The sequence below is a fragment of the Candidozyma auris genome, chromosome 3 (genome assembly GCF_003013715.1).
Source record: "Candidozyma auris chromosome 3, complete sequence".
NCBI lineage: Eukaryota > Fungi > Ascomycota > Pichiomycetes > Serinales > Metschnikowiaceae > Candidozyma > Candidozyma auris.
This window is the reverse complement of record NC_072814.1, coordinates 1,053,789-1,081,273: the sequence shown is the minus strand read 5'-3', so window position 1 is coordinate 1,081,273 and position 27,485 is coordinate 1,053,789. Positions and strand designations below refer to the sequence as shown.

The window sequence follows — 27,485 nt, the reverse complement described above, 5'->3', positions numbered from 1 at the left end:
CCTTTAGAGATGGTTATTTTCCACCTTCGAATCTAAACCATTCCATCAATTGCCATGACTGAATTAGCGGAGGCTTTGACAAAACTAGCCGACAATGAACAGGCTATGGGAGACGCTGAAAAGGAAGTTGAAATCTTCAGAATCAAACGTTTACAAGGTATATACAAGAACCGCTCTTCCATCACCAAGACAATCCCTCAGTTTTGGTACATTGTGTTGGCACAAAACGATGATTTTTGCGAGTATATCCGTCCTGAGGACTTGAAATATATTGAGAGCATAACAGATATTTACGTTGACTATCCAATTGCCGAAAATGGCGACGCCGAAAAGTATAGAGACTTTTCCATCACCTTCTCTTTTGGGCCCGATGGAAACGTCCCAGAGCAAACCGTAACCAAGCATTTCAACGTGAAAGACGAAGAGGGAGAGGCAAAGCTTTATTCTGAGCCCGTTGATGTTGAGTGGCCCGAAGAGCTTAAGGATATTTGTCCAGCTACCATTAGGGAGAACAAACTGGGAGACAATTACACTACTGAAGAGAAGAAACGATACAGACAGGGTATGAAATCGCTATTTGCATGGTTTGAGTGGACAGGAAAGAAACCCAACAAGGAGTTCAGAAGTGGAGAAGATTTGGCTCGCATGATCGTGGACGATTTGTTCCCCAACGCAGTGCACTATTATTCAGAGGCAATGAACAATGATCAGGAGTCTGAGGCTGAGGACAGTTCTGAAGGTGAAGAGTTGGATCTCAGTGAAGATGAGCCGGACAAAAAGAAACAGAAAGTGGACGAGACACGATGAGTCTTTACCCTGTCGGAGTTATAAGACGCCTCCATTCTTAAATGAATTTATGAATTGCTATGGACTCTGTGGATGCCTAATGATGGCTCATTTGATTCATAAATCGACACTGACGCGCGAACCTAATAGCAAATCAAAACATGACTAAAGCTTACCGCTAGAAAGACAGAAACACAAGTTCTGCTTAATTTGCTGATGAAATCATTCCTTAAGCCTATTGGGGAAAGGTTAGCAGCCTTAACCTTCACATTTCTCAGGCAAATTCATAATTAGTCAAGTTCATCAGCTACAACTCTTTCTTGCCCTTTTGTTTCCCTAATTACTAGCGGATGAAGGTATCCGACAGTAAAAAAAAAGAAAAAAGGAAAAAACTTTAATAAAATTCATAGGCAATTATCGCCCAATTGGTCGGCCAATATGACCTACTTCGACGTGACATATCATCAATGCCCTTCAAAAAGTCAAACACTTGTATAACTGAAAACCATAGACAACCAGGATGCAAAGAGGACACTTCCGTAGCCCTATACCTTCATAAGTTTACCGATTCATTTAATAAGTCACTTTTGAAGTAACATTGGTGACTTTTGAAGTAACATTCTTTCCCATATAGCTTAATTCTTGAAAACCTCACAAGAGAGTATGCGTTCTTGCAGCAATACCGCAAAGCACCCTCCAATTTAACCTCCAACAGAACCACTCAACATCAAAAAACCTCGAACTAGACCAAATCAATATATTAAGTTTTCGCTTTTACACACCTCCTCCCTCTAGCATTTCCCCTTGTATCACAATCCTCTCAGCTGATATCAGAGGAGGCATTTCGCAGCCAAATATGGCGCGGTTTTTCAATCCACCAAACTACTACCCTCTTGCTCCATACCTTTCTTCACCGCCAGCCTCCGACATATTTACTTCAACAAGTCACATGCCTTCCGTTCTCCGGCTTGTTCGTGGGCTTGCCACTAATGCAAAGCCAAAATTGCAAGATATCGTCATTGTTGGTGGAGGTCCCGCGGGACTCTCTCTCTTGCTGGCTCTCAAGAACAACGCTGCTACGAAACACCTTCAGTGCACATTGATTGAAGGGCTGAGTTTTGATGGCGTCAGGAAGTTTGCTCAGGATCCACCGGAGACTTACACCAATCGAGTTGTTTCGCTTACACCCAAATCGGTGGAGTTCATGAGTACCAAACTGGGCTCCTGGGACCACATTCAGACAGATCGAGTGAAGTTCTACGATCATATGATTGCCTACGATAGCCAGGATCCCGATGCTCGAATTGAGTTTGACACCTCACAGGTTTCTGGAGGCGGCGGCGTAATTGCAGCTATGGCTGAGGTGGTGAACATTCAAGGTTCGTTGTTGGAGAAGATAGACGAGTTAAACGAGGAGTTGGCACCTGAATATCAGGCAAATATCGTAGAGAAGGCTCGTGTTGTGGACATCAAGGAAGGCAAGGGAGACTTGGACTGGCCGGTGGTTGCATTGGACAATGGCGAAACGTACCAGACAAGATTGTTGGTTGGTGCTGATGGGCAGAACTCTCCTGTCAGAAAATACGCTGGAATAGAGTCTCGTGGGTGGCCATACAACAGGTTTGGTGTGGTAGGTACCCTCAAAGTGCAATATGAAGACTACAGGGCAATCGCCTGGCAGAGGTTTTTGACTACAGGGCCATTGGCAATTCTTCCACTCACTGAAGACAATGTTACATTTGTGTGGTCAAGCACACCAGAATTGGCCGACACGTTGATGAAGGTGGACGAGGAGATCTTTCCTCATTTGATAAATGCAGCTCTTGTTCTTGAGGAGGTGGACCTCAATTATATCTATAAAATGTTGAGAGCCAACCCAAGCGACAAGCAAGCAATCGAGGAAATTCAATGGCGTCTCTCAAAAATCCCTGATGAAGAACTCGAGGAAAAGTATCCAGTACCCGTTGCTAGACTCATGTCAGGCTCAAGAGCTCGTTTCCCCTTGAAGCTTCTTCACGCAGACACTTACACTGCCCCCAGAGTTGCCTTAGTTGGTGATGCTGCTCACACAGTGCACCCATTGGCTGGTCAAGGACTCAACATGGGCCAAAGCGACGTCGCTGCTCTAGTGGAGACGATCGAAACGGGAATTTCTCGTGGCCAGGATATCGGTTCTAAGCTTACTCTAGATTACTACACTGCGAAAGCGTGGCCCGCAAACCACGTTTTGATGGGCATTTGCGACAAGCTTCATAAGATATTCTCGACCGATTTTTCGCCTCTCGTGTTCGTAAGAGGTTTTGGGTTGAAATCCATCAACATGTTGGGCTCGATCAAGGATATGATGATCAGCTCCGTCAGCGGCCGCTAAACATAAAATACAAAGTTTGGGAAGTTTATCACCACTTCTTTTCATGAACGCCTATATTCAAAGGTATTTGTATAGCGTTTCGACAACGTTCATATGTACATAATCAGTGAGACAATCAATGAGCATGAAATGGTGCTCCCCTTTCGTATATAATACCTTCAATTTATAATCTATGCTTATCATCAATTTTCATCCTTTTTACTTAATTCTATCAATATACAAACATCCGTCTATTTCAGATTTCTAAGGCGTCGAAGAAAACCCTGCATTAGCGAGGGTATCGGCTGCAAAATAAATCGATACACTTAAACCGCCGCGTCAAAATCACATGCATTTTCCTTAATTTTAGGTTCATATCAACACCAGCCTTTTTCCCAGGCCTCGGCCCACAAGAGCAGTCTTTTTATAGCCATCTAAAACGTCAAATCAAAATCTGTCTGCAATACTTCTATATCCTGTAAGATTCTGCTAGCGTATATGTGCGGTGCACGGGTGCAGCTTATCAACAATAGAGCAATTTTCACTATCAAGCACCCACTTTCGATGTTCAGGGCTCCAACAATACGAGCTAGCGCATGTTTTGTTCTTTACCCTTTGAGTTTTCTGAACTCACTTAAAAGCATCTGGAAAAAAGATGACTCATTGAATCAGCGAAAGGAGTCATCCGAGTCGGATGACATGCAGCTTATCAAGGACAAGTTCAGCAAGCTTCGAGATCACTATGGAGTTCCAAAATACCCGATGGTGCTATGTCATGGACTTCTGGGTTTTGATACATTGACTCTTTTTGAGGCTCCCACATTCGCCAGTTCGCATGCCGATCTTGAAAAGGTCGCCGAAAACGTCAACAGAGCAGGCATTCTGTTGAACTACTGGCACGGGATTGCTGAAGCGCTCACACAGGCAGGAGCCGAAGTGATAATTGCCCGTGTTCCTCCCTTTGGTTCGATTGACCAGCGTGCCGAACGTTTGGATGCTTTGCTCACTGAAAAATGTGCCAATTATAAGAAGAAAGAGCCAAACGAGAGACTCAAAATCAATATCATTGGACATTCAATGGGTGGGCTTGATGCAAGGTATCTCATTCTGCAGCTTCAAAATGAAAGGTCTCCTTATGAGGTTGTCAGCTTGACAACTGTGGGTACACCGCATCATGGCTCTGAGTGTGCTGATTTTGTCATGGACATTGTGAGTAAGGACGCGGCACTTCTGGCGATATGCCCCAAAGCTATACCTCAATTGACTACTCTGTTCATGGAGCAGTTCAACGAAAATATCAAAAACCTCCCCAGCGTGGCATACTTCTCCTATGGAGCATCAATGCCTCCGAATGGGTTGCGAGTGTTTCGTGCTACATATGAGATCATCAAACACGAAATCATAAAGCGTGGAGGGAAGCATTACGAAAACGACGGCATGGTTTCCGTTGAGCTGTCGAAATGGGGCGAATATTTGGGAACTTTGTCTGATGTTGATCACTTGGATTTAATCAACTGGACCAACTCCATCAAGTCCACTGTGGATCAGATTATATTTGACAAGTCACCCTCATTTAATCCGATCGCTCTTTACTTAGACATCGCAGAAAACCTTAGTAAAAGAGGGTTCTAGATAAATCATGAGTTCGCCGTGATGACCTTTTCAAAAGAGAACTCGTTCACACCCCACTTGCTGTTAAACCTACCAAAACCACTCTGGCCGACGCCTCCGTGAGGGACAGTCGCCTCATCATGCATTGTAGAGCCGTTGATGTGAATTGCACCACTGTCGATTTCCTTTGCTGTGGAAATCGCCTTCATCACATCTCTAGACCAAATAGATGTCTTTAACCCAAATTTCAAGTCATTGACTTCGTCAATTACCTCTTCTATATTGTTGTAGCTCATTACAGACAAAACGGGGCCGAATGTCTCCTCATAGTAGATACTCATGGAGGGGTTCACATTGGATAAGATTAGTGGCAGCATAAACACACTGTCAAGAGGCCTATGATTGCCAAAGACAGTCTGGGCACCTTTTTTTAAGGCGTCAGACACCAACCGGTGAACTTTCTCAGCACCTTCCATATCCCTGAACGGAACTTCGCTGTTGGCCATCTCCTTTGCCTTCTTTATTAGAATCTTCATGAAGTCCTTGTAAACACTGCTGTGGACGAAGCAGTTGTCCAAACACATGCAAACTTGGCCGTTGTGGAGCCAAGCGCTGAAGAGCAGAGCATTTGCAGCCTTCTCTAAGTCAGCATCTGGAGTTACGATCTGAACATTCTTTCCGCCTAATTCCATCAATGTAGGCTTCAAGACGCTGCCAGCAATTTCAGAGAGCTTGGAACCGAGCTGAGTAGACCCCGTAAAGTTCATCTTCTTAATTCTTCTATGCTCTATAAGTCTCTTGGTAGCCTCAGGTTGATCTTTTGGAGCAAACTGAACGACCTGCAAGGCATCAACATCCACACCAGCCTCATGGAAATCCTTCGCCAAAAGATAGGAAGTAACTGGGTTCTTCTCCAGCGCTTTCGCCACCACAGAGCAACCAGCAGCCAAAGGGGCCGCTATGGCTCTCGCCCAAAGAACCGTAGGAGCATTCCAAGGAGCAATGGAGAGAACTGGCCCAACTGGGGACCTCACTGTGAGTGCCAATTGACTCATGACGCTTTTCAAGACCTCTCCATCAGGCCTCGAGATGGGCATCGCATGCTCCAAAATAATCTTATGGGCCAATCCGGCTATCAACTCTGCAAATTGCCTTCCAGCGCCAATAGCCATGTGAGCATCGACGTAGTTTTCCTTATTTTTCTTCACCAAATCAGCAGCTGCTCTTAGCACCTCGCTTCTGTCGGCAAAGGGTCTCAGAAACCAGGCTTTGTAGCCTCTATGGGCATCTTCACATACATTGTTAATGACATTTAGATCGTCTATGGTGTTGTAATTGCATATGTGTTCATTTGTGGGTGAAAAGGAGGGAATGAGGGAGAACGTTGTACGAGGTGACCGTATCAAGCATGGGATTGTAATTGGTTTAGGCATGGTAGAGAGATGTAGTATTTTGTGCGATGAGCTGACTTCTACGATGAATAATGAGACGTTCGGGACGGTAAGGGAAAAATCAACAATCTTGACATTTCATGACTTCTTTAAAAGAAGCTACTTTTCACTATATCAGATGTGTGTGAGGCTTTAGTCACACGACTATTGTAACCAAAATAGCTATGGTGGTTTAACCTTATGATCTGCGAAAGCAAGACTTGATGAAAAGCTGCCGTTAGAGTGCAACATCTGAATCTACAGTACCCGATATACACGACTTCCAAATTTAGAGGCATCTGGAGGCATTTTGGTAATTGAATCATATAAATATTCAGTTGAGGTGACCCGGACTGAATGGATTCAAAAATACGCAAATGCGGCACACAAGAAGGCTGGTTTCAAATGAAGCGATTCGACTGACTCATGAGATTATGGATGATAGCTTCTTGAACTCGTGAGTGACCAAATGGATTGGGCGAGAGACTTCAATTAGATGTGTCTCTGATACAGACGGCCCATAATTTCGAGACTCAAGATAGAAGCACCAGACTTGACTTCTGAAGTGAATGCAGCAAAACCCATTGCTTACTTGTTACTCAATTAAATTTAAGGCTCACCCATTAAGTATGCGATTGCTTTTGGTTCCTTGCATACTTCAGTGCATGTAATGAGTAAGTGGTAAACTAGGTTTTTCGCAGCCATTTAGTGAGTTACAGTATATTGTAAGTCATGATCTCCATAGCGAGCACGTTAAGTGTAAAAGAACCATTTTTTAGCTAGTCAATTTTACAAAAGCCACTTGAAACATAACTTAAATGATAGTCGCTACGCCTCATTCGACGACTGGAGCTCCAGTAGAGATGGCAAAATTCTACCGCTAGTTCTTATCCATTGGTGTAAACCTGACCTCGTGCATTGCCACAATCGAATTATGTATTGTTCATTGATACACACTACATATCGAGTGTTCAAAAAGTTGGCTCAGACCTAAAATAACGAGGTGATTGGCCAGTCTACGCTACTTCGAATCACCCTCTTCGCTGACTCTCTCAAGTTTTCGTTATGATGTATTAGCGCCAATACATATAAGTCTATACATACAAGCGATCTTTAATCGTACACACGACGTATTCCCCTCGACAAGAGCAGCGCATTAGCGCCGACCCTTCAAAACAGTTTAGTAGCCAAAAGAAGCCAACTTCTGGGCAACCTCCGTCTCGCTGGCCTGGGCCTTGGCCTGGGCCAACTTCTTGGAAGCAGCGACCTTTCTGGCGTAGTACTCGGCAGATCTCACCTTTCTCTTCTCCTCCAACTTGTCCACAACAGACTCGTACTTCCAGCCCACAGAGGTGGACAACTTGCCCACAGTAGTGTACTTTCTACCAGGCATCAATCTGAGGACTCTCAAGGCCTGAGGAACAACGACTCTCTTCTTTTTGTCGTATGGAGGAGGAATACCCTCGAACACCTTCAATCTCTCCAAGGCAGCCTTACCTCTGGCGGTCTTGTGAGGGATCATGCCTCTGATGGCCTTGTACAAAACTCTGGAAGGAGCTCTGAAGTGGAAAGGACCCTTGGTCTTGTTGTATCTGGTGGCCTTTCTCAAGTAGTCGTGGAACTTCAACTTGTTTCTGAAGAACTCACCAGAGATGTTGAGGGCCTCACATCTCACCACAACAATCTTCTGGCCGTTCAACAACTGCTTGGCCACAATCGAGGCCAAACGACCCAAGAGGTGACCCTTACCGTCAATGACAACAACTGGTTGGAAATCGGACATTGGTTTTTCTGTATTCCAAGGAGGATGGGAAAGAAGAGGTTTTTTTTTTGATGGTGTCTATGAAAATTTTTGTGGTGTGCGGGTACTGCAGGATGGCTCAGGTTCACACTATATTGACTTAATGCTTGGGGAAGATATAGTATGGAGTTGTCTATGGAGAGCACGCTGTGTGCAGGCAAAACCAAGGGTTTTTGGTGGTAATATACTCATCACGTGGTTAGGGTTCAGCCCTAGAAACTATCATTATGCATTAGTGAACTCACGACTTCGAAAAAAAACTACAACTCGTGTATTTGCTCAATATGACCATAGCGATTGTATTTTTGGAGTTGGAATAACGTGGCTTGTGTCTGTTTACAAGGAGATCTACCTGAAGTAGTTTGAGTGAGATGCAGAAGGAATGGTAATGGAGATAGTAAACGTAAATTTGAAAGTCTCCACTGCAAAGCAAGACTTTTGGTTTTCTCACTTCACAGCTTTCATTTGCAAATCATTTGCCCTGTTCATTCAGTCAAAAAAAGAAAATTAAAAATAAGTAATCTCGCTCGTGATGTTCACATATCCCTTGGTCTTTGATGAAATGGCTGCGAAAACTATTATTCCATACAATTCTTCCAAGCATGATATTGAACAGGGAGCATAACAAAAAGATAGCAACTACAAAAGGAGCCCTAATCTTATCTATCGCCTAGGCATCTCTTCCGCATGATCAGAGCGACCTCAAATTAAATTATCTCCAGCTCTAGACCACTTAATATCTACAACCCATCGGCACTCTGAAGCTTTTTATTCCAGTATACTGCTATATTTTTAAAAGGTCTTTAGGTCAACTAAATCCTGTCTTACACCTTGAGCTCACCAGCTCTGATCAAGTGGTTAAGCACAGCGACAATCGCTTTGAGAGACGACTCGCTGACATCGGAGTCAATACCACATCCCCATCTCGTAGTCTGCTTGCCAGAGGAACCCAAGAAGGAGAGCTCAATGTACGTGGCAGCCTTGGAAGAGCTGCCTGCGCCCATGGTGTGCTCGGTATAGTTCTTGACCTCGAAGAAAGTACCAAACTGCTTGGCAACAGCGTCAACGAAGGCGGAAATTGGACCATTACCGTTACCAGAAACAGTGACAGGCTTGCCATTGACCACCAAGTCGGCCCGGATCTCACGAGTGTTGTTCTCGCCCTTAGTCTTGGAGGTCTCATAGTTTTCGAGAGTGATGAAAGACTCGCCGGTGTAGATGTAATGTTTCTTGAAGAGCTCGTTGATTTCTTCAATCTTCAACTCTCTACCCAACTTGTCAGCCTCGTTCTGGACAACTGTGGAGAACTCCACTTGCAAAGTTCTGGGCAAGTCCAAGCCCATAGATCTCAAGATCACCCAGGCAGCACCACCCTTGCCAGACTGAGAGTTGACTCTGATGACAGCCTCGTAAGTTCTGCCAATATCTTTTGGATCCAATGGCAAGTATGGAATCTTCCACATTGGGTCGTCTGGGTTCTTCTCGGCTCTCTGGAAGCCCTTCTTGATGGCATCCTGGTGAGAACCAGAGAATGCACACACAACAAGGGAACCAGCGTATGGAGCTCTTGGGTGGACAGGGATCTTATTGCACTTTTCAGAGATGGCAATCAACTCCTCGATGTCGGAGAAATCCAATTCGGGAGAGACACCGTTGGTGTACAAGTTCAATGCAAGAGTGACCAAATCAACGTTACCCGTTCTTTCACCGTTACCAAATACACAGCCCTCAATTCTGTCTGCACCAGCAAGTACACCCAACTCAGCAGCAGCAACGCCACATCCTCTGTCGTTGTGAGGGTGGACGGACACACAGATCTTCTCACGTTCACTGATATTTCTGCAGAAGTACTCAATCTGGTCAGCGTACACGTTGGGGCCGGCCACTTCAACCGTGGCAGGCAAGTTAAAAATCATAGGGTGCTCAACAGTAGGTTCCCAGACGGCTTTAACGGCTTCACAAATCTCCACAGCAAAATCAGTAGGGGTGTCAGAGAAACACTCTGGAGAGAACTGAAGGTTCCATTCGGTCTCCTGTTTCGTAGGGTCATCTTTTGTTAAGGATCTCACCAACTTGGCGGTTTCGACGGCCTTGTCAATAGCCTGCTGTTTCGTCATGTTGAACACAACGTCTCTGAACAAGTCTGAGGTGGCCAAGTACACATGGATGATGGCCTTTTTGGCGCCAACGACACTTTCCACCGTTCTGCGCACAAGGTGTTCCCTGGACTGGGTCAAGACCTGGATGGCCACGTCGTCTGGGGCGGTTTCAACCGCATACCTTGTGAAGTCGAAATCAGTCTGTGATGCCGAGGGGAAAGAAACTTCGATCTCCTTGAAGCCAACTTCAACCAACTTCTTGAAGTACTCCTTCTTCTCAGCGATCGACATCGGGTCCGGGAGCGACTGGTTACCGTCTCTCAAGTCGGTCGAAAGCCAACGGGGAGCTTTTGTGATTTGCTTGTCGGGCCAAGTTCTGTCGGGGAGTTTCACGCCCTTGGCCATGGTGTATTTCGTTGAGGGATCTCTCAACATGTTTGTGTAAGGCATGATGTTGTAACTAGGTTTTTGTAGCAACACTCTTGTTTGTTTGAACATTTGAAGAAGAAGGTGTGATCAGAAAAGATCTTTCAAAAAAAACGAGCGCTAGTGAGTATATTCGATTTTTCTCGCGATTCCGGCCCGGTCTGGGGTAGCGCAGGCAGTACGTGACAGCAGAGAAAAGGGCAAAAGAAAAACGGCAGAAGCGGAGCCCTAGTAAAAAAGTAGGAACAGTTTGATCAGTTTGAGTTGGGTTTTAGAGAGAAACTGCCTTTAAATATTGCAAAGTGACTCACTGTTCACGTGGTGTCATTTGAGGTAGTGTGTTTGGTGGGGAAGCTCTGAGTCAGAGGATGCGAAAAAATATGAGCAGACTTGGGGGTGGGGGGAAAGACGAAGTGGAGGACGTCTTTCGACCTTAGAAGATTTAAACGAAAAAAAGATACATATAATTTTTGAATGCTGGTAAGCAAAGACGCTTTGCTTATCATATCTAGATTTATTAATCGTATTTCTGTTGTATTGTATCGCCTTTTTGGGGTCTGATAATGTTGCGGGCCCGATGAGGCGATTTTGAAAGTCTCCACAGAATATGCCCGGTTCCGCGCTGGAGGGTTCTTTGCAGGTGCCAGAAGCAGCCACTCAGGAATGGGCAATAACTAAGTGGAAAAAGGAAGGTTCACTAAAAACTGGGGCCAACTAGGGACTGTAATCTAAGTGGGAAAGTAAAATAGTCTGTGAACAAGTGATTTGTCTCTTGCATCCAAAAGCTGCCCTCCATTGAAATTGCTATAAAACCTTTTAGATAGACATTTGGCTGCGAAAATCTGCCTCAGGGTAACAAACATGGCGGAAGGCGGCAGACTTTGCCTAGCTGAGCCGATGTCAAAACTCATAGCAAATGAAAAAATTGGAAGTGGAGAAGTGGATAAAAGCGTGGAAATTGTGAAATGTGGAAGATTTGAAAGTGGTTCAAGATCGTAGACGATGAGAATTGAGTGTAAAGGACAATAGAGGGACTTTTGCCGGCTACAGATAATGCAAACCGGTTTCTTTGGAGCCGTGAGTAATTGCTGGGCAGATTTCACCGTCTTAGATTGGCTCTATGACAGTGATACTTTTTAAGGACCATGTGTTGTGACCAGTGTAATTAGCAGTTACAGGTGTTAACTAGAACCGTTTTTGAGTAACCCCTCAAAAGCTCCTTAACTTTTTTTAGTGGCTTTATGAATCGTTCATGGTGATACACATTGCCTATTGTATTTTGTGCAAGAAGGTTTCTTCATTGGGTTATGAGACCATATTTTGGGGCAAATTTGAGGCCCTTGGCTCTGAGTGTCGACAGATATCCGTGTATTCTTGCGATTGTTTGTGAAAGTCTGAAATTTGTCTAGCAAACCTCTTGTAGGTCACAAATAATCACAAGAATACACGGATCCCCAAAACAAATCATTAGCGTAAATAACCCACATCAACGACTCATACGTAAGCAGAATGACCAACATGATTATTTTGTAGCTTTTGGTGGTAAGAGAGGATATTGATATCAATGTAAGATTTAGAAGTTCCTTTAAAAGATATCAATTGCATGTACAAACATGAGTTAAATACAAGAAGACTCTTTTTTTAGTCGATCGACTGAGTCAAATGATTGTGCCAAACGAGTTCAGCTTCAACTCATGATTTCACCTGCTTCATATTTTACAGAACATTGATGTCAATGTGGCATCAAGATCACGCATCACGACGAAGTAAAGATGACATGTGTGTGAAGCTGATAGCAGACCTTAACTTATTCGAATGTCTCGCAGGCTGCATCACTATATTGAAAAGTACTTCACAAAGAGACAAGAATACGCTTCAGCATGTAGCAGTCAAATAATACGCGAGAGGTATGAATGAAATCAGCTTCTTTTCAAGGGTAGCTTTGTGCTACTCGGTGTTTGTTCAAACACCGGTGTTGAAGAACCTGCAAGAAGACGCATGAAACGCATTATCGTGCATGATGGGCAAAATCCCGGTGGGATACTCTTCTTCTAGTATTTCGATTTGTTCCAGTACCATCGGGTTTCTGCTTCTTTATTCTCTTGTCACGACCGCACACTGGTATTCTTTTTTTTAAAAAAAAAAAAAAATCATGTATGCCCGATAAACAAGAGACGTAAATGCATGAGGTACTTGACCCTGAGGGATGGTCTTTCACAGGGCAGACCGAAAGTTATCAATAATAACGCAACTGAAATGATTTTTCAAGGGAAATTTTTGTAAGGGTGCAAATATTGGATCAATGAAGGTAAGGATTTCCCTATGTACTTCTCACATGGATGCAATGGCCTTAGAGGTAGGCTCTTCTTGCTCGACAATAAAAGATGACTTGAAATGCTCCATGGTAGTGAGTTTTGGTCTCCAACCACTAGCTGAAAGCCTCAAACTGTCTTCCTTATAGATGTCTGACTTTGGTCTCAAAGATGTTCTTGTAAAAAAATTATGATTTGAAAATTGTCGCTGTTCTTTCATGAGAAAAAATCATTAATTTCAACGATACAGACGTAGAGCTTACAATATAACTTGAAGCTTTAGATTAATTTGTTAGGTGCTAAAATATGCCCGCCGTGGTTTCTATTTGAAGCCATAGTATTGGCTGCGAAATCACGTATTCGAAGGCGATTTTGTATTGTAAGACCTCTCCAAACGTTCTAATTAATTCCAACTCATATGATCACCAAAGCAGTGAAGGTGAAGAGTAGACGTTTACATGTATGATGAAAATACGCAAGTTATGGCACATTAAGCCTTCAATCAAGCTGACAAATTGGAAGTAACAGGATATATGCTGAAAATTGAAAGGCAAGAAAAAGGTTTTATAAAGTATACTGAAGCATAAATTCTCTCACCTACGATTTCCTACCTGTTGCTTGTTGGGTGAAATAAAAGTTAAGCAAATGCAGTAACTGCTCACACTAGGCCTTGGAGCCGATTTGGCCCAATATTGTCGGGAAATCTTATAATTGAAGACAAATTTTTCAGGAGGCAAATGATGAAGCCCTTGTTTTTTAAGAATCATTCATTCGGCATCTGACCGTGTATTTATCAGTCCCCCACTCTGTATGGTCCAAGGCCTTGATGAGCCTGGGGCCACTGTGCAGCACCTCATCAGGAAAAATCCATTAGGCAAGTTTTTCGCTTCTCACATCATCTCACACAGTTAACCCCAATCTTTCTTTAACAATGGCTAAATCTTCTTCAAAAGCCGCCAAGGTCACCAAGACCACGAAAAAGCAGGAGTCCTCCTCAAGCGACTCGGAGTCTTCTTCGAGCTCGAGCTCCAGCTCGAGCTCCAGCTCCGAATCCAGCTCGAGTTCCGAGTCTGAATCCAGCTCTGATTCTGAATCTTCCGACTCTGAGTCTGAGGAAGAGACCAAGGCCGTTGCTAAGAAAGAATCGAGCTCTAGCTCTAGCTCTAGCTCTAGCTCTAGCTCTAGCTCTAGCTCTAGCTCCAGCAGCTCCAGCTCTTCTGAGTCTGGCTCTGACTCCGACTCGTCTTCTGAGTCTTCTGATTCCGACTCTTCTGACGATGAGTCTGACGATGAAGAGGACAAGAAACCTGAGCCAGTGAAGGAGGAGAAGAAGGAAGAGAAGAAGGAGGATGTCAAGTCCTCCAGCTCTTCGAGCTCTTCTAGCTCCTCGAGCTCTGAGTCTGATTCTGATTCTGACTCCGACTCCGACTCATCTTCGTCATCGTCTTCTTCATCGTCTTCTGATTCCGACTCCGATTCCGATTCCGACTCATCTTCTTCCTCCGACTCTGAGTCAGAAACTGAGGATCAGGAGGAGTCCGGCAAGCGTAAGGCTTCTTCTTCCGATGAAGAAGAGGCTCCTGTCAAGAAACAAAAGACTGAAGCAACTCCAGAGGCTACTGGTGAGCCAGCCACCTTGTTCGTCGGTCGCTTGTCGTGGAACGTCGACGACGAGTGGCTCCAGAGAGAGTTTGAGCCCATTGGTGGCGTCACAGGTGCTAGAGTGATGTGGGAGAGAGCCACCGGCAAGTCTAGAGGCTACGGTTACGTTGATTTTGAGAGCAAGGCTGCTGCCGAGAAGGCATTGGCTGAGTACCAGGGTAAGGAGATCGACGGCAGACCCGTCAACTTGGACATGTCTACTGGTAAACCGCAAACACCCAAGCCTCAGGACAGAGCCAAGAAGTTTGGTGATGTTCCTTCAGCTCCTTCCGACACTTTGTTCATTGGTAACTTGTCATTCAATGCTTCCAGAGACAAGTTGTTCGAAGTGTTTGGAGAACACGGTAACGTGATTTCTTGCCGTATTCCAACCCACCCAGACACCCAGCAGCCCAAGGGATTTGGTTACGTCCAGTATTCTTCTGTTGAGGAAGCCCAGGCCGCCTTGAACGCTTTGAACGGTGAGTATCTTGAAGGGCGTCCATGCAGATTGGACTTCTCCACGCCAAAGGAGCCAACCTCGAGACCTGGTTCAGCCAGGGGAGGCCGTGGCGGCTTTGGCGGAGGCCGTGGTGGATTTGGTGGCCGTGAGAGATCGGCCACGCCTACGAGAACCGGACCCAGCAGCGCCCAGTTCCAGGGCAAGAAGAAGACTTTTGACTAAGTCTGGAGAAGCTGCAGTTGCAGAAGATGGACGACGGTTTGCATTGACCCGTAAGGTCACGCCGGAGGCTGACTACTCACAAAGAGGCATCCCCGGTGACACTTCACCTTGTACATTAGCTAAGTATATGGAAACATACAATAATCATGCCCTGTTAAATGTATAGAGGGAGTGTAGATATGTTACTGAATAGAGGCAATTGTAGAGGTAGGCCAGGGCAAATGTAATGGCTGCAAATAGCAAGCTGCTGGGGCCATTTAGAAGAGTTGCTTGGGAAATGGTGCAGAATCTCCGAACCGGTCTTGTGCATCGGTTGCAAAGAACGCCGTTACAGTAATCGCGGGCGCTGGGTTCGAAGCCCTCAACATGCCTCGGGAGAAAGGAGTCCGAGAGATGATCGAAGGAAGAAACGAGGAGCAAAAAGGAGGAAAAGTCACCGTTGCTTCGGTTCTCTAGATTGGTTATCATAATAGCGAGAGAAGTTCTTTGTGAGTCTGGAAAATTATCCTTCCTCCAGTCCCCAGCAACGTTGGCGCGGTGGAGACGAAATAGATAAGCAGTGACAGAAGTCGCCCAAATAGGGAAGCAAGGCAGTGAGACTGGACCCCCTATCTCCCCCGAAGTCCGTAGGCAAATATTACAAATTTGGATGCTTCGATTTCAAATTCTTCTTTGAATCTTTTCACCAAATCTCATTTTCCATGCCGGGTTTCATGCTCTTCTACTGAGGTTATGCTCACTGTCTCAGTAGTGGGGTTCGTTCCACTGCTCTTTTTTTGCCTATTCGCTGCCGCGAACATGCGGCTTGACAGCGAGGTGGAAAGGGAAAAGCTGGCCCAAAGAAACAACGGGCCCAGGCGGCAAGGCCAGGCCACAAAGAAACGATCGGCCCAACCAACAAAGCTTACGAAACTGCCAAAACCAACCGAACTAACAAAACCAACAAAACCAACAAATTTTACAAAATCAACAAAGCATACTAAAACACAATAAATATTTAGTGCACCGCTGTGACTAAAAAACCAATGCAATTACTAAGCACCCAGCGCCAACCCAAAGTGGCCCTTGTATCTGGCCCTCAGTGGCCCTTGTATCTGGCCTTCGGTAGCCCTCGTATTTGGCCTTCATTCTGACAAGCCTCCTGCTCCCTGGCTCTACAAAAATCTCGCTGCCGCTCCTCTCCTCCTCACTTGTCCCCTCTGGGCGGTCACAATGGCGATTGTCCAGCCCGCTTCTTTTTGGGCGTGGGTGTGAGCGTGAGCGAGCGCGAGTCCCCCAGCACTGTGGCCAGTGCCACGCTGCCAGCCTGAAACGTGCGGGCCACTTCCAGAAACCAGGTGTGTCAAGATTCAGCCCAATTCAATCGACTCCTTCACGGTGCTTTTTTGCTGGGTCCCAGCTGGCAGCTGCCCGCACCCACCGGAACTTCTACGCTGGCCCAACCGGTCCTATTTGTGGATCTCACTCGCTAATGCGGCCTGTCACCTTGGCACCACTCCCTCGCTAACTGACACACCCATTTCGCTACTGCCGGGCAAGCGAGCAGAAAAAAAATTGAACTGGAGCTCTTTCCTTATTCTGGCCCTAGACTGAAACCACACGGAAGCTGCTTAAGCTGTGAGTCATTGCAATTCCAAGACAGTTTTAATGATTCCTCTATCACCCAATTCCAGACAACCGTCTTTGACCTTCTCTAATATATATATATATTTATTTATATATTTTCGCTTGACCGTCCGACTTCCCTGTTTCTACCTACCGCCCGCCAGGCTGCGCTCTTTTTTCTGTCGCTCTCTCTTTTTGTCACCTTTTTGCTCACTATACCGTATGTGGCCCCGCGATAGGCGCTCTGTCAGACGCCTGTCTGTCTGTGTGTCCTGCCTACCTCTGTCCTGTCTTTCGCTCCTGTCTCTCCCTTCACCTTCCATTCCGTACTACCACTTCCATTCAAGCTGTCACCACCTTTGGCACCATATCTCATCTCCCCAACCTCACTCAAACCTTCACTTCCAGTAAAAATCCTCACACCCCATTTGTGCCCAAACTTCCCTGCGAGTCTGCGTCCACCTTCCTTAGTCCACTTGCCCCCATGAGAAGGGCAGTTTCCAAATTCATCCCAGGGAAACTCGCCAGGCCCCCGGGCCACGACTCCTCCTTCCCACTGTACAAGATTGACTCCAGCTCCGTGGATGACTTCTACATCTCCCTAGACTCCCCCCACAAGTCGTGGCTCCCCGGTGAGGAGATCTCCGGCCAGGTGATTCTCATTCTGAAAAAGCACTTGGCCAACATCGCCATTGAGTTCTGCCTTGCTGGCTACATCAAGATCAACGCCCTGCCCCACCTGAAGCTCAAGACCGTGAAAAGAACACTCTTCAACCACAACATCAGAATATACGGGCCCGACCCGGACCTGCCCAGGCCGAACGACAACGACGAGTTCGTCAACGGCCTCTACAAGGGCGAGCACCGTTTCCCCTTCATCGTCAAGCTCCCGAAAAAACGTATTTTCACCAGTATAGACTTTGGCAAGGGCGCCATCGAGTACGTGCTCAAGACATCCTTGCGCTCTGCCGACGACCCCATCTCCTCCAATTCGCCGTGCGATAGCCCTGGCGCCGTGTCAACCGACTTTCTTGCCAAAGCCCGCCATTTAACCCGCTTCAACGGCGCTGCCTACACCTCCGAGAAGATCATCAGCCTTGTGAATCCTATAGACGTTGCGGACCTACCGCCGCCCAAGCCCAAGCGCCTCATCATCAATGACCCGAGACGCAACAGGAAACTACTGAGAGTCGAGAGCTCCACCTCCACCATCAACACTTTTTCAACGTTATCCTCCAATAACTCAGACACTGATTCCAACGTCAACTTGGGCCTACCCAGCAATGGGCCTGCAACCACTACCTTGACCCTGCCTCCTAGCCATACCGGAAACACGCCGACTTCGTTGCACAATGCTCATGTCAGCCCCGGGAATTCCGCCCCTTCAAGTTTCTCGCCTTCTCTGAACGCTGACCACTCCAAACTGAATAACATCAGAGTGTCCATGGAACTACCGCAAAGTGGCTTTCTTCGAGGCGAACTCATACCGATAAAGCTCAACATTCATCATTTGAAAAAAATACAAGATACAAAGGGGATTATCGTCACTTTGGTGCGTGTTTGCAGGCTCGACTACGGACCCGACGGCCTCTACGAGTCGTTTAGAAAGGACTTGCTGCAACTGGTAATTCCGTTATTTGTAGACCCAAACACGTTCCAGTCGGAAATCAACACAAGTTTGCGGGTCCCTCCGGACGCTTTTCCTACAATATCAGGTTGCTCCATGGTCAGCTTCCAATACTTTATCGAGGTGATGCTCAATCTTTCTGGGAAATCTTTGAGTGTTGATGGTCCCAGTGACCATCCCAAATCTAACTTAGCGCCTTCAGACGACATGTTATCGGCGGGTCCCGGCATTTCTCCTGGAAACCAAGGCAACTACACATACCATGCATATCAAAACCGCTCAGAGTTCATCAACACAGACAAATTCAAGCGCCTGAAGAAGTTTCTTCAAATTACTTCCGAGGTGGTTATCGGCACTCATAGGCTGGACAAACTGTCGACAACAGTGACTCCACCTGGAGGGCTGAATCCACACCTCGCGAACGGTACAAGAAGATCGTCTTCGAGCTCCGCTTCGAACTCTGCAAGCCCTTCAACCCAAGCGCATGCTCACATTCAAACACCCCACACTGGCAATGCCAATGTCATTCATTCAAGGGTTGCTGCATCGTCAAATATCGGCTCGATTCCAGAGTCTTCCCCAATGAACAATTTCACTCCTCCTTATTTAAGAGATTCACAAGCGATCTCTCCCCTGCAACTGTCTCCATTGGCTAATGCACCGACTTACGAGGACATCATTTCAGACGTTTCGTTGCCTCCTCAACCCAATCTTTCTGAGAAGGAGCGCATGAGGCTTCACGAGCAAAGTCTACTTCCTTCTGAACCCCAGTTTGACACCTCAGATACGGAGGATAGAGAGACTGTCAGCCCTGTAGACCCAAGACATGACATATTGGATGATATTGTGCAAAGCAACGGCTTGTCGAGCGATACTGTTGCAAACATTCAACATGACGGTAGTAATACCTTTCTTCCTTCCAACCCTGGGGGCCCCAGAACTCCACTGCAAGTTATGCCCGATCCAATGAGCTCCATGCCCAACAATTTTGACAATGAAACCTCCTTGTGGGATCAGAACGATTTGTACGAACCTTTCGGACAAGAAAATGGTCATGACACGTTTGGACCTAACGGTCCGCATGAATTTGTTCCAAACTATGATACAGCTACTAATGATCGATTGGTTGTTCAGCACACAGAGAGACAAGAACAAGAGCATTAAATATTCATGTAATCAAACATATACATAGATAGAAATTATTTGGGGTAGTAATAGCACAGATGTCTTTGAGCAGTAATTCAGGAACGCCGGTTTCCACTGCTAAGTCGTCGTTAATTTCATGAAACATCGAGTATGAATCAAGAGGAGTTTTTGGCTAGGTACAACTCCTTCTTCAAAGAGGCAACAGTATCGTTCAATTGTTCCTTTTCTTGTTTCAAGATGTACAAGTCAGCTTCCAAGTCCTTAAGCTTCATGTTGTAATGAGCCTTGGTGAAGCCGCCGTCCTCATCATCAGTTTCAGCTGCCTCACCAGCCTCTTCAGCTGGGGTGCCTGGAGCAGGAGAGTCTCCATTCGAGTCAACGAGAGGGCTCTTTGAAGACACTCTCCTGTTTGCCTTCTTAAACAACTTCAATTCATTGTTCTCCTTGATTAACTTTTCAATGGTCAACTTCTGGTTTCTCAACTCCTCGTGAGACAGCTCAAGAGCTTTACTGGTGTTGTTGACGGATTGCAAGGCATCGCGGTAGTTCTGTTCAAAGGTACGCAATGATTGTAACTTGTTGGTCAATTCCTCCTCTAATGCCTTGACTTCGGCCGAAGAGCCCGCGTGCTGTGTCTTAGATGTAGCCATCAACTCGTCGATCTGTTTCTGCAACTTGGAGATAGTGGCGTTTTCTTCACTCGTCATCAGACGAGCGTCAGAGTCTTGACGCTTGGCGTCCTTCCACAAGGAAGTCAAGTTAGCCAAATGAGCACTAAGCTTGGAGTGACCGCCAATGGAACGAGAGGTTTCATCTCCCTCACCATCTTCCGGAACAACTTCCGCGTGAACGGCTTTGAAGTTCTCATGCTCAAGCCTCAATTCTTCGTATTTGTGCTTCCATTCGGTAATTTCCTTGTGCAAAGCCTCCTCTGACACGATTTGAGCGGTCAAAGTTTCAATCTTGTTTTCCTGGCCCTCAATTACCTTTTGCAAGGTGTTCAACTCACCAATCTGATTCTCCATGAAAGGCTCGAAACGCTCGAATCTAGCACGGTACTCGGCATTCTCCTTCTCCAAGAATACTAGTCTATTTCTCAATTCCAAGCGATCCAATTTGTACTTGGTCAATTCTGTGAAGCCTCTCTTGGAAGTCGTCTGACTCACAGCGTCGGCGTCGGCGCCTTCAGCAATTTCCAAGTCAGCAGGGTCGATCGACCGCCTGAGCTCATCAATCATGGCATCCTTCTCAGTAATGGCTTTCTCATAGTTGTCTTTGAGGGAGGAATTCTCTTCTTCCAAGGATCTTAATCTGGCAGAGGTGGACTCCAATTCTGCCTTGGTGGACTGCTTCAATTGCGCAATCTCATTATTAAGATCAGCAATAACTCTCTTGAGCTTGGTGTCATCCTGGGGAGTGAAAGAGCCAATGTTACGACCGCCATTAGGAGTTGGTTCCTCTAGATCCTTTGGTTGTTCGGTGGTAATCGCGTCAGGGTTGACGTCAATGTCACGAGCAAAGTCTTTTGACAAAATAGGTGTCTCGTTGTTTTCTGATCTCAAGTTGTCGAATGGTGTTGTTTCGCTCACAACTGAATCATCATGGCCATTCTTGTATGGTGACTCTGTCTCTGCGAGATACTTTTCACGAGCGCCTTCCAAGTCAGACACACCATCTTTTTGGGAAATGGCAGAGGAGGGAATGTCAACATCGACAAAGTCACCACCGGCTGTGCTACTTCTGCTGTAAGGCTGTCTTTGAGGAGTGTAGGCGGGTTCGAATTGCTCTGAAGCACTCAGCTTTGGATCAAGAGAGCGAGGAATACGCTCAACTGAAGCAGTTGGAGTGCGGAAGTCTTCGGGGCCAGCGCTGAAGCTTCTGCGGTGACGTCCACCCTCCTCGGGACCAGGCGATGTGGTTCTTCTGCCGTAAGCAGAGCCAATGGCAGAAGCGGCCTTCTTTCCTGAGCCACCACGCAAAAAGTGGTCGGCGACATGAAGATCCAACTCAAAAATCATAGTTCCGAGCTCAGTGCCCTCGAGCTCTTCGTGGGTATCATAGCTGTCAGGGTCGGAAGAAATATAGTCGTTTTTGTCACCACCCATAATAATAAGCTTGTTGAGTTTGGGCAAGAAAGTCATGGTGTGGCCACAGCGAGGACCAGGGCCACTAGCAGCGAAATCTCTGCTCAATTTGGACCACTTAAAAGTGTGCAAGTCCAAAGCGTACAAGGTGTCGTAAATGATACCAGCAAAGTCGTTACCACCGTAGACATACAAGTGGTCGTTGGCAATCACCGCCGAGTGTTCATTCACCGGCAAGGGGATTGTACCAGTGGTATCGATCTGCAGCCACTTGTTGATCAAAGTGTCGTAGCACCACAAGTCATTGGACACCTTTTCGTTGTTGTAGACACCACCAAACACATAAATCTTGTTTTTGTGCACACACATGGAGTGGTTTGTCAAAGGAGGAGGACTGAAGGAGTTGAGAGGCTCAACAAGCTCCCAGCGGGCCTTGGCCAGCTTGAACTCGGTCAATTCAAAGTAGTACAAGTCGTTGAACACCTCGTTCTCCAATTGACCGCCAAACAAGTACAATCTCGAGGAAGTAGGCGACACCGACACAACGCCAATTGAGTGGCCATAGCGGCCACGGGGCTTGTTCAAAATGTGCAGAGGAATGGTGTACTTGTGGTTGTTGATGTTGAACATGTAGAAGTTGTCGTCGGGGAAACCATTGTAGTCTGTGTCGACAGTGTCACCGCCGTAGATGATGTAGGCGTTACCACACAAGACAGAGGCATGCCCCACACGAGCTGGAGGGTTGTTCTTATTGACCACCTCAATGTGGGTGGCGGTAAAGCGGTCAATGTTGGCGCCCGAGGCGTGAGGCACAATCTTCCACGTATCACCGAACACATTGCCCTCTTTCAAGCCTCCCATGAGGAAGATCTCGTTTTTCTCCGAGGCAACCTGGGAAACCGAGTGTCTGTAGCGAGGGAATGGGGAGTCGTAGAGCTTGTGTCTCCGCCAGGGCGTAGAAGCGTTGCCAGGAGCCGGGCCCAAAGGAGCCGAGGCTTCAGGGTAATCGTCAATGTGGTCGTCGACGGTATCAGGCATTGGGTGGGAGCCGGGAGCAGGAAGGGAAATGGCCGGTTTCAGGGCAGGCGACTTGGACAAGTACGAATGGCGGTATTCGGAGTCAGCGGATGGGGAGGCCACGGAGGAGGAAGGTTCGTTCAGGGGTGGAGTGGCCGGAGGGTCCTGAATCTTCAGTTTCCTTTTGCCAAATGGAAAGCGGGCCATGGGGAAGGAAGAAGAAAGTTGTAGAAAAGATTATATAAGTAATAGTTTTTTTTTCCAGGTAACAAAAACAGTGTATATGTAGTGGAAGATCGCTCAGATAGGAAGTTAGACAGCGAAGAAGTGCAGCAGTGTGTGAGCGGTGCAGGTGAGGAAAGTGGCTGTTTTAAGGAAGTTTGGAGAAACAAAAATCACAACTGTGAGTGGGAAAGGTGGAGTAGATTGTGCGAGGCCCCATAGTGCGATGCGAAAAGGGTGAACTATACAACGATTCCGGAGGTGTATTGTGGAAGTCATGGGTACCAGAATGGAGCTGAAGAGCCGAAAAATACAAATATGTGAATTATTTTGCAATTGCTCCAATACCCATCGAGTTTATCGTGCCCTGTGGCAACGAGGAATCGCCAGCCATGTATATCCCCTGCACTCTGGCGCGAGCTTCACCAGATGCGAATACCTAATTAGGCAGAAAATAGGCAACACAACGTCAAGACGAAATTCCCCCAATAGGCAAGAGGGGGGCTCCCAACTCCGGACGGCTCTCGAAATAGGAAGCTAACATTGTGCAACATGCTTGAAAAAAATGCGTCAATTCAAATATATTTGGTTTTGAAACGAGGCTAAACGGAGGCAAGCGAAACGAAGCTCTTAGGAGAACCGTTCGAGGGGGGGCTAGGGAGGCTAGGGTGGGACATTGTTTTGGGGAAGGGGTGCGCTCTCAGCTCTAGTGCGGTGGAAGTGGGATGGGAACAGGGTGAAAGAGGCAGAATAGAGTAGGAAAAATTGGTATTTTTTAGAAAAGAAAGAGACTTTTGGAAGCAGTTTTCGATTATATTTTTGCAGCTTGATTCTGAGTGGCCTCTGTGGAGGTGGCCGTCTGGTCTGAGAGTGCGAGCTCGGGCGAGAAATGGGGATCGGCCTGGGGATCGGCCATCAGCCGGGGCTGTCAGGGGAAACTTAGCAAAATTCGGGCAGTTGGAGCTTGAGCTCAAGAATGCGAGAACAATGCCAGGATGCACTAGTCAGGAACATCCAAAAATTAGGGTCGGTTTTATTTATTTGATACTCATTTTTGTAGCGTTGTATTGTAGGATGTGTATCTTTGGACACCATACTTATGCCGCGGTTGCAAAAATGTCGTCGCATGGTCAGTTCCACTTGCCCACCCACCCCACTTCATCTTCGTAAATAGGCGTAGCCGTGAAGTGAAAGTAATATTATTGCAATTTTCCCTTCAACACAAAGCTTTTCATGTTGGTTTATGCCTCATTTAGACAGCTTGGGGTCAAATTTGCTCGACCTATACTGAGGCAGTCACGACATTGTCGTACACGGCCTGCCCCACTAGAAGGTTTACCAAAGCCTTTATCGGCAAGAACTTCCAGAATATTCAAAATGAGAACCTAACCAACAGAATCAGCACAAAAGGGTTCTCGACAACAGTTTTTTGGCTCTTGCTTGTAGTGTTTGAATAGAATCGCATTGGTCGTTGGACATTCAGCTAAATGGGGTGTCTTGGATCAAATAGAACACTTGCAGTACCTTGCTAATAATTACATTAACTTTTTGAATGCTTTATCAACAGAAAACGTCTTGAGAAGCTTTATCATTGCTATTATTATTAACATTTTCTTTCTTCTTTATTTATCTTTTTTTTTTTTTTTTTCTTTGTGGCAACAATGTGGGGTGTAGTGATATGACAAGGTTTGTTCAATATGACGGGAACTCTGAATGAAATACGGAATCAATATCAGTTCATTCTTATACACCATCAGCTTTACAGTTATGTGATTCTTATCTTGATTTCACACGATCGGCAATTCTACCTGGTACCTTCACTAGCCAGGAAGAAGCATATAGACACCACACAATAAAAGCTCGACCTAATGCACCATTGAGTGAATTATTGAAAGACCTTCACGCTTTGCAAAATCTTTTTAGTGTTATTTTGTTTATACTTACCTCTTTCATCCATTGCTTCCATGTCTCATTTGCAACCATTTTCTTAGACAGGACATGCCAAACAGACCTTGCCAGACAGAACTTGCCCCAACAGGCGACCTGAATACCAATTCCATCTCCTCAGAGTTTGACCAGAACTCACTTTTATACCTCCAATTGTCAACTGTTCTGTTCCTCTTTCCTCCATACCTCCCCTTCAACTATCATTTCCCTTCATATGGACCTCGCACGACGCCTAACATCAACACTGTACGGACTCGTACTATGTGACCTACTCCATCACCATGGGTTTCACCTACGACCCCCAGGTGCAGCTAGCACAACTCTTCCCCTCGGAGTCTTCCTTGGATAACATTGATGAGGTGCTTCTGTATATTGACGAACACAAGAAGCAGCTGGCGTTGGCGATAGAGAAGGAAACTGCCAAATACGCATACCCGATTGATCTACAAGCAGACATCGAAACGTTCACACAGTCGTTTTCGGCTGTTAGAGAGAAGTCCAAACAAACTCAGGCAAAGATTTTGGCCATGACATCAAGCATACAGCGATTGGATACCGTCAAGAAGAACTTAGTGATCTCCATGAAGGTCTTGAAGCGTCTTCAAATGCTCGTGAATGCCTACAACAGCTTGAACGAGGTTGTGAACACAAGAAACTACAAGCAGATAGCCACATACTTGGGTGTAGTGAAAGAATTGCTCGTGTTCTTCAAGCCATACAGGTCAATTGACCAGATAGGGCTATTGAATCAGCACATACATAAAACCCAAAATAAGTTAGTGGATGACGTGTTCATAGACTTTGAGGACTCCTTCACCAATAACTTCTCTAATGAAAATCTCATATACGGCTGTGAGATCTTGCAGTTGATTGACGAAAAGTACAAGGACAAGCTCCTTCAGTGGTTCTACAATCTTCAATTGAAAGAGATTCGTTCGATTTTCTCATCAACTGAGGAGGCAGGGAACCTTGATAACCTCAACCGAAGATATATATTCTTCAAGAACGTCCTATCGAATATTCAGAGCAACTATCTTCTGGTGTTTCCTCAGCTGTGGAGGGTCGATTACGAGCTCACAAAGTTGTTTTGCGAGATGACCTCATCAGACCTCAAGGTACAGCTTCGAACTGTTACTTCCGCCGAGATTTTGCTAGACTCTCTTACTAAGTCGCTTGAATTGGAAAAGTTTCTTAATGATACTTTCAAAACTAACGATTTCGAGAAGGTTATACTGAATGTGTTCGAGCCCTATCTTATAACGTGGGTCAACGAACAAGATGGCGTCTTGAACGCCAAGTTCATGGAGTTCTTCTCGGCGCCAAAGATTCCACAAGAACTTGTCTCACCTGAGACCCCTGATGACATTCTCACCGTTCTCAGAATTAATAATGTACCTAATTTTGCCAGCTCTTCTTCTGAGTTGTTCAAGCTTTTTCAAAAGTTACTTTTACAAATCATCAAATTATCAAATGGTAAGATTCTCTTAGATCTTGCTCGTCTTGACCTAAAATACCTTCGAGAGTACAACTATAAGATCTTGGTTCCAGTTATACAACAATCAGAGAACAACCCTAAGGGCATCGAGCCGATCAAATACTTGACCATGATCCTCAATACTGCTGATTACATGAACAATAATATTAATGACTTGCAAGATAAGTTCAAAAAGCTCATCGACGAGAAGTACAAAGAACGAATTGACTTCGAGTCCGCCAAGAACTTATTCTATGATGTCATAAATAAGTCCGTTCAAGGACTTGTCCTGAAAGTTGCACATGACTTGCAGTTCTCGTGGAGGCAGTTCGAAAATAATGGTTGGGAGGCAATGGAATCCGTCTCTGACACCTCAAATTACATGGAAGACATCATAAACACTATGAAGGATGACAACAGAGTCATTTTGACGTTGATTATTAGAGATAGTTATGTCAGATCATATTGTGATAAGCTTATCGAGATGCTTGTACATACTTTTGTTAACAAGCTCAAACTTATCAAGCCATTGAGCATTGTGAATATTGAGCAAATACTTGTCGATGTCTCGATACTCAAGAATTATATGGCCAAATTGCCACTATATTCAGATCCGAATTACGATGATTCCAAGCCGCCTGAAGAATCCAAACTGGCTCCAAAGGCCTATTTGAGATACCTTGATACCCAATTTAATAGGCTCACAACTTTGCTCAAGCTTCTACTTACACCTGTTCTTCCAGTGGATAATGTGATTGGGAGCTATTTCAACTTGATTGGGGACAAGTCTCTCAAAAACTTCACTAAATTCCTAGACTTGAAGAATATCAATAAGGCAGAGCAAGGAAAGTACATCGAGAACTTCAAGCTCCAGCTAACCATTCCCAACGCTTTGCTGGACGAATCTCCTATTCTCAGCATGCTTGATGATATTTATGAAGAGCATCCTCAACCAAAGCACCCATCTTCCCAAGCTTCACCTCAACAATTCGATATAAAGGAATTGATCTCGAGCAGGTCTCCAGAACCTCACATTCCAGATATCTTTAAAACGAATCCTGCAAGACTCAAGATCAACAATCCGCTCAAGGACTTCTCCATCAATGGTGAGCAGCATGTGAATAAAATTAACGAGAACTTCAGAAATATCGGAAAGTTCTTTAGAAAGGATACTAGTCACGACTATCATTCTTAATCATGAGGTGTGCAGGGAGTACCTAGT

At 45.7% G+C, this 27,485-nt stretch overlaps 10 protein-coding genes across 10 annotated transcripts; 6 read left to right on the top strand and 4 right to left on the bottom strand. All coding sequences in view use genetic code 12, as the record gives it.

The window, feature by feature from the left end:
* Positions 1-54: 54 nt before the first annotated feature.
* On the top strand, positions 55-807 carry CJI96_0003125 (uncharacterized protein; the record flags this gene model as incomplete). Its single annotated transcript, XM_029033370.2, has 1 exon — positions 55-807. One exon carries the CDS (start codon positions 55-57, stop codon positions 805-807), a length of 753 nt encoding a protein of 250 aa, XP_028891962.2.
* Positions 808-1,642: 835 nt separating this feature from the next.
* Positions 1,643-3,157, top strand: COQ6 (putative N,N-dimethylaniline monooxygenase; the record flags this gene model as incomplete). The annotated part of the gene is made up of 1 exon (XM_029033371.2): positions 1,643-3,157. One exon carries the CDS (start codon positions 1,643-1,645, stop codon positions 3,155-3,157), a length of 1,515 nt encoding a protein of 504 aa, XP_028891963.2.
* Positions 3,158-3,700: 543 nt separating this feature from the next.
* Positions 3,701-4,768, top strand: CJI96_0003123 (triglyceride lipase; the record flags this gene model as incomplete). Its single annotated transcript, XM_029033372.2, has 1 exon — positions 3,701-4,768. The coding sequence occupies one exon, from the start codon at positions 3,701-3,703 to the stop codon at positions 4,766-4,768; it is 1,068 nt and encodes a 355-aa protein (XP_028891964.2).
* A 5-nt stretch (positions 4,769-4,773) lies between these two features.
* Positions 4,774-6,180, bottom strand: CJI96_0003122 (uncharacterized protein; the record flags this gene model as incomplete). The annotated part of the gene is made up of 1 exon (XM_029033373.2): positions 4,774-6,180. The coding sequence occupies one exon, from the start codon at positions 6,178-6,180 to the stop codon at positions 4,774-4,776; it is 1,407 nt and encodes a 468-aa protein (XP_028891965.2).
* A 1,177-nt stretch (positions 6,181-7,357) lies between these two features.
* On the bottom strand, positions 7,358-7,960 carry RPL16A (60S ribosomal protein uL13; the record flags this gene model as incomplete). The annotated part of the gene is made up of 1 exon (XM_029033374.2): positions 7,358-7,960. One exon carries the CDS (start codon positions 7,958-7,960, stop codon positions 7,358-7,360), a length of 603 nt encoding a protein of 200 aa, XP_028891966.2.
* Positions 7,961-8,802: 842 nt separating this feature from the next.
* On the bottom strand, positions 8,803-10,575 carry LEU4 (2-isopropylmalate synthase; the record flags this gene model as incomplete). The annotated part of the gene is made up of 1 exon (XM_029033375.2): positions 8,803-10,575. One exon carries the CDS (start codon positions 10,573-10,575, stop codon positions 8,803-8,805), a length of 1,773 nt encoding a protein of 590 aa, XP_028891967.1.
* Positions 10,576-13,746: 3,171 nt separating this feature from the next.
* Positions 13,747-15,141, top strand: CJI96_0003119 (uncharacterized protein; the record flags this gene model as incomplete). Its single annotated transcript, XM_029033376.2, has 1 exon — positions 13,747-15,141. The coding sequence occupies one exon, from the start codon at positions 13,747-13,749 to the stop codon at positions 15,139-15,141; it is 1,395 nt and encodes a 464-aa protein (XP_028891968.2).
* A 2,089-nt stretch (positions 15,142-17,230) lies between these two features.
* On the top strand, positions 17,231-19,537 carry RIM8 (Rim8p; the record flags this gene model as incomplete). Its single annotated transcript, XM_029033377.2, has 1 exon — positions 17,231-19,537. The coding sequence occupies one exon, from the start codon at positions 17,231-17,233 to the stop codon at positions 19,535-19,537; it is 2,307 nt and encodes a 768-aa protein (XP_028891969.2).
* Positions 19,538-19,674: 137 nt separating this feature from the next.
* Positions 19,675-22,827, bottom strand: KEL1 (Kel1p; the record flags this gene model as incomplete). Its single annotated transcript, XM_029033378.2, has 1 exon — positions 19,675-22,827. The coding sequence occupies one exon, from the start codon at positions 22,825-22,827 to the stop codon at positions 19,675-19,677; it is 3,153 nt and encodes a 1,050-aa protein (XP_028891970.2).
* A 2,243-nt stretch (positions 22,828-25,070) lies between these two features.
* Positions 25,071-27,458, top strand: VPS53 (Vps53p; the record flags this gene model as incomplete). The annotated part of the gene is made up of 1 exon (XM_029033379.2): positions 25,071-27,458. One exon carries the CDS (start codon positions 25,071-25,073, stop codon positions 27,456-27,458), a length of 2,388 nt encoding a protein of 795 aa, XP_028891971.2.
* Positions 27,459-27,485: the final 27 nt, after the last annotated feature.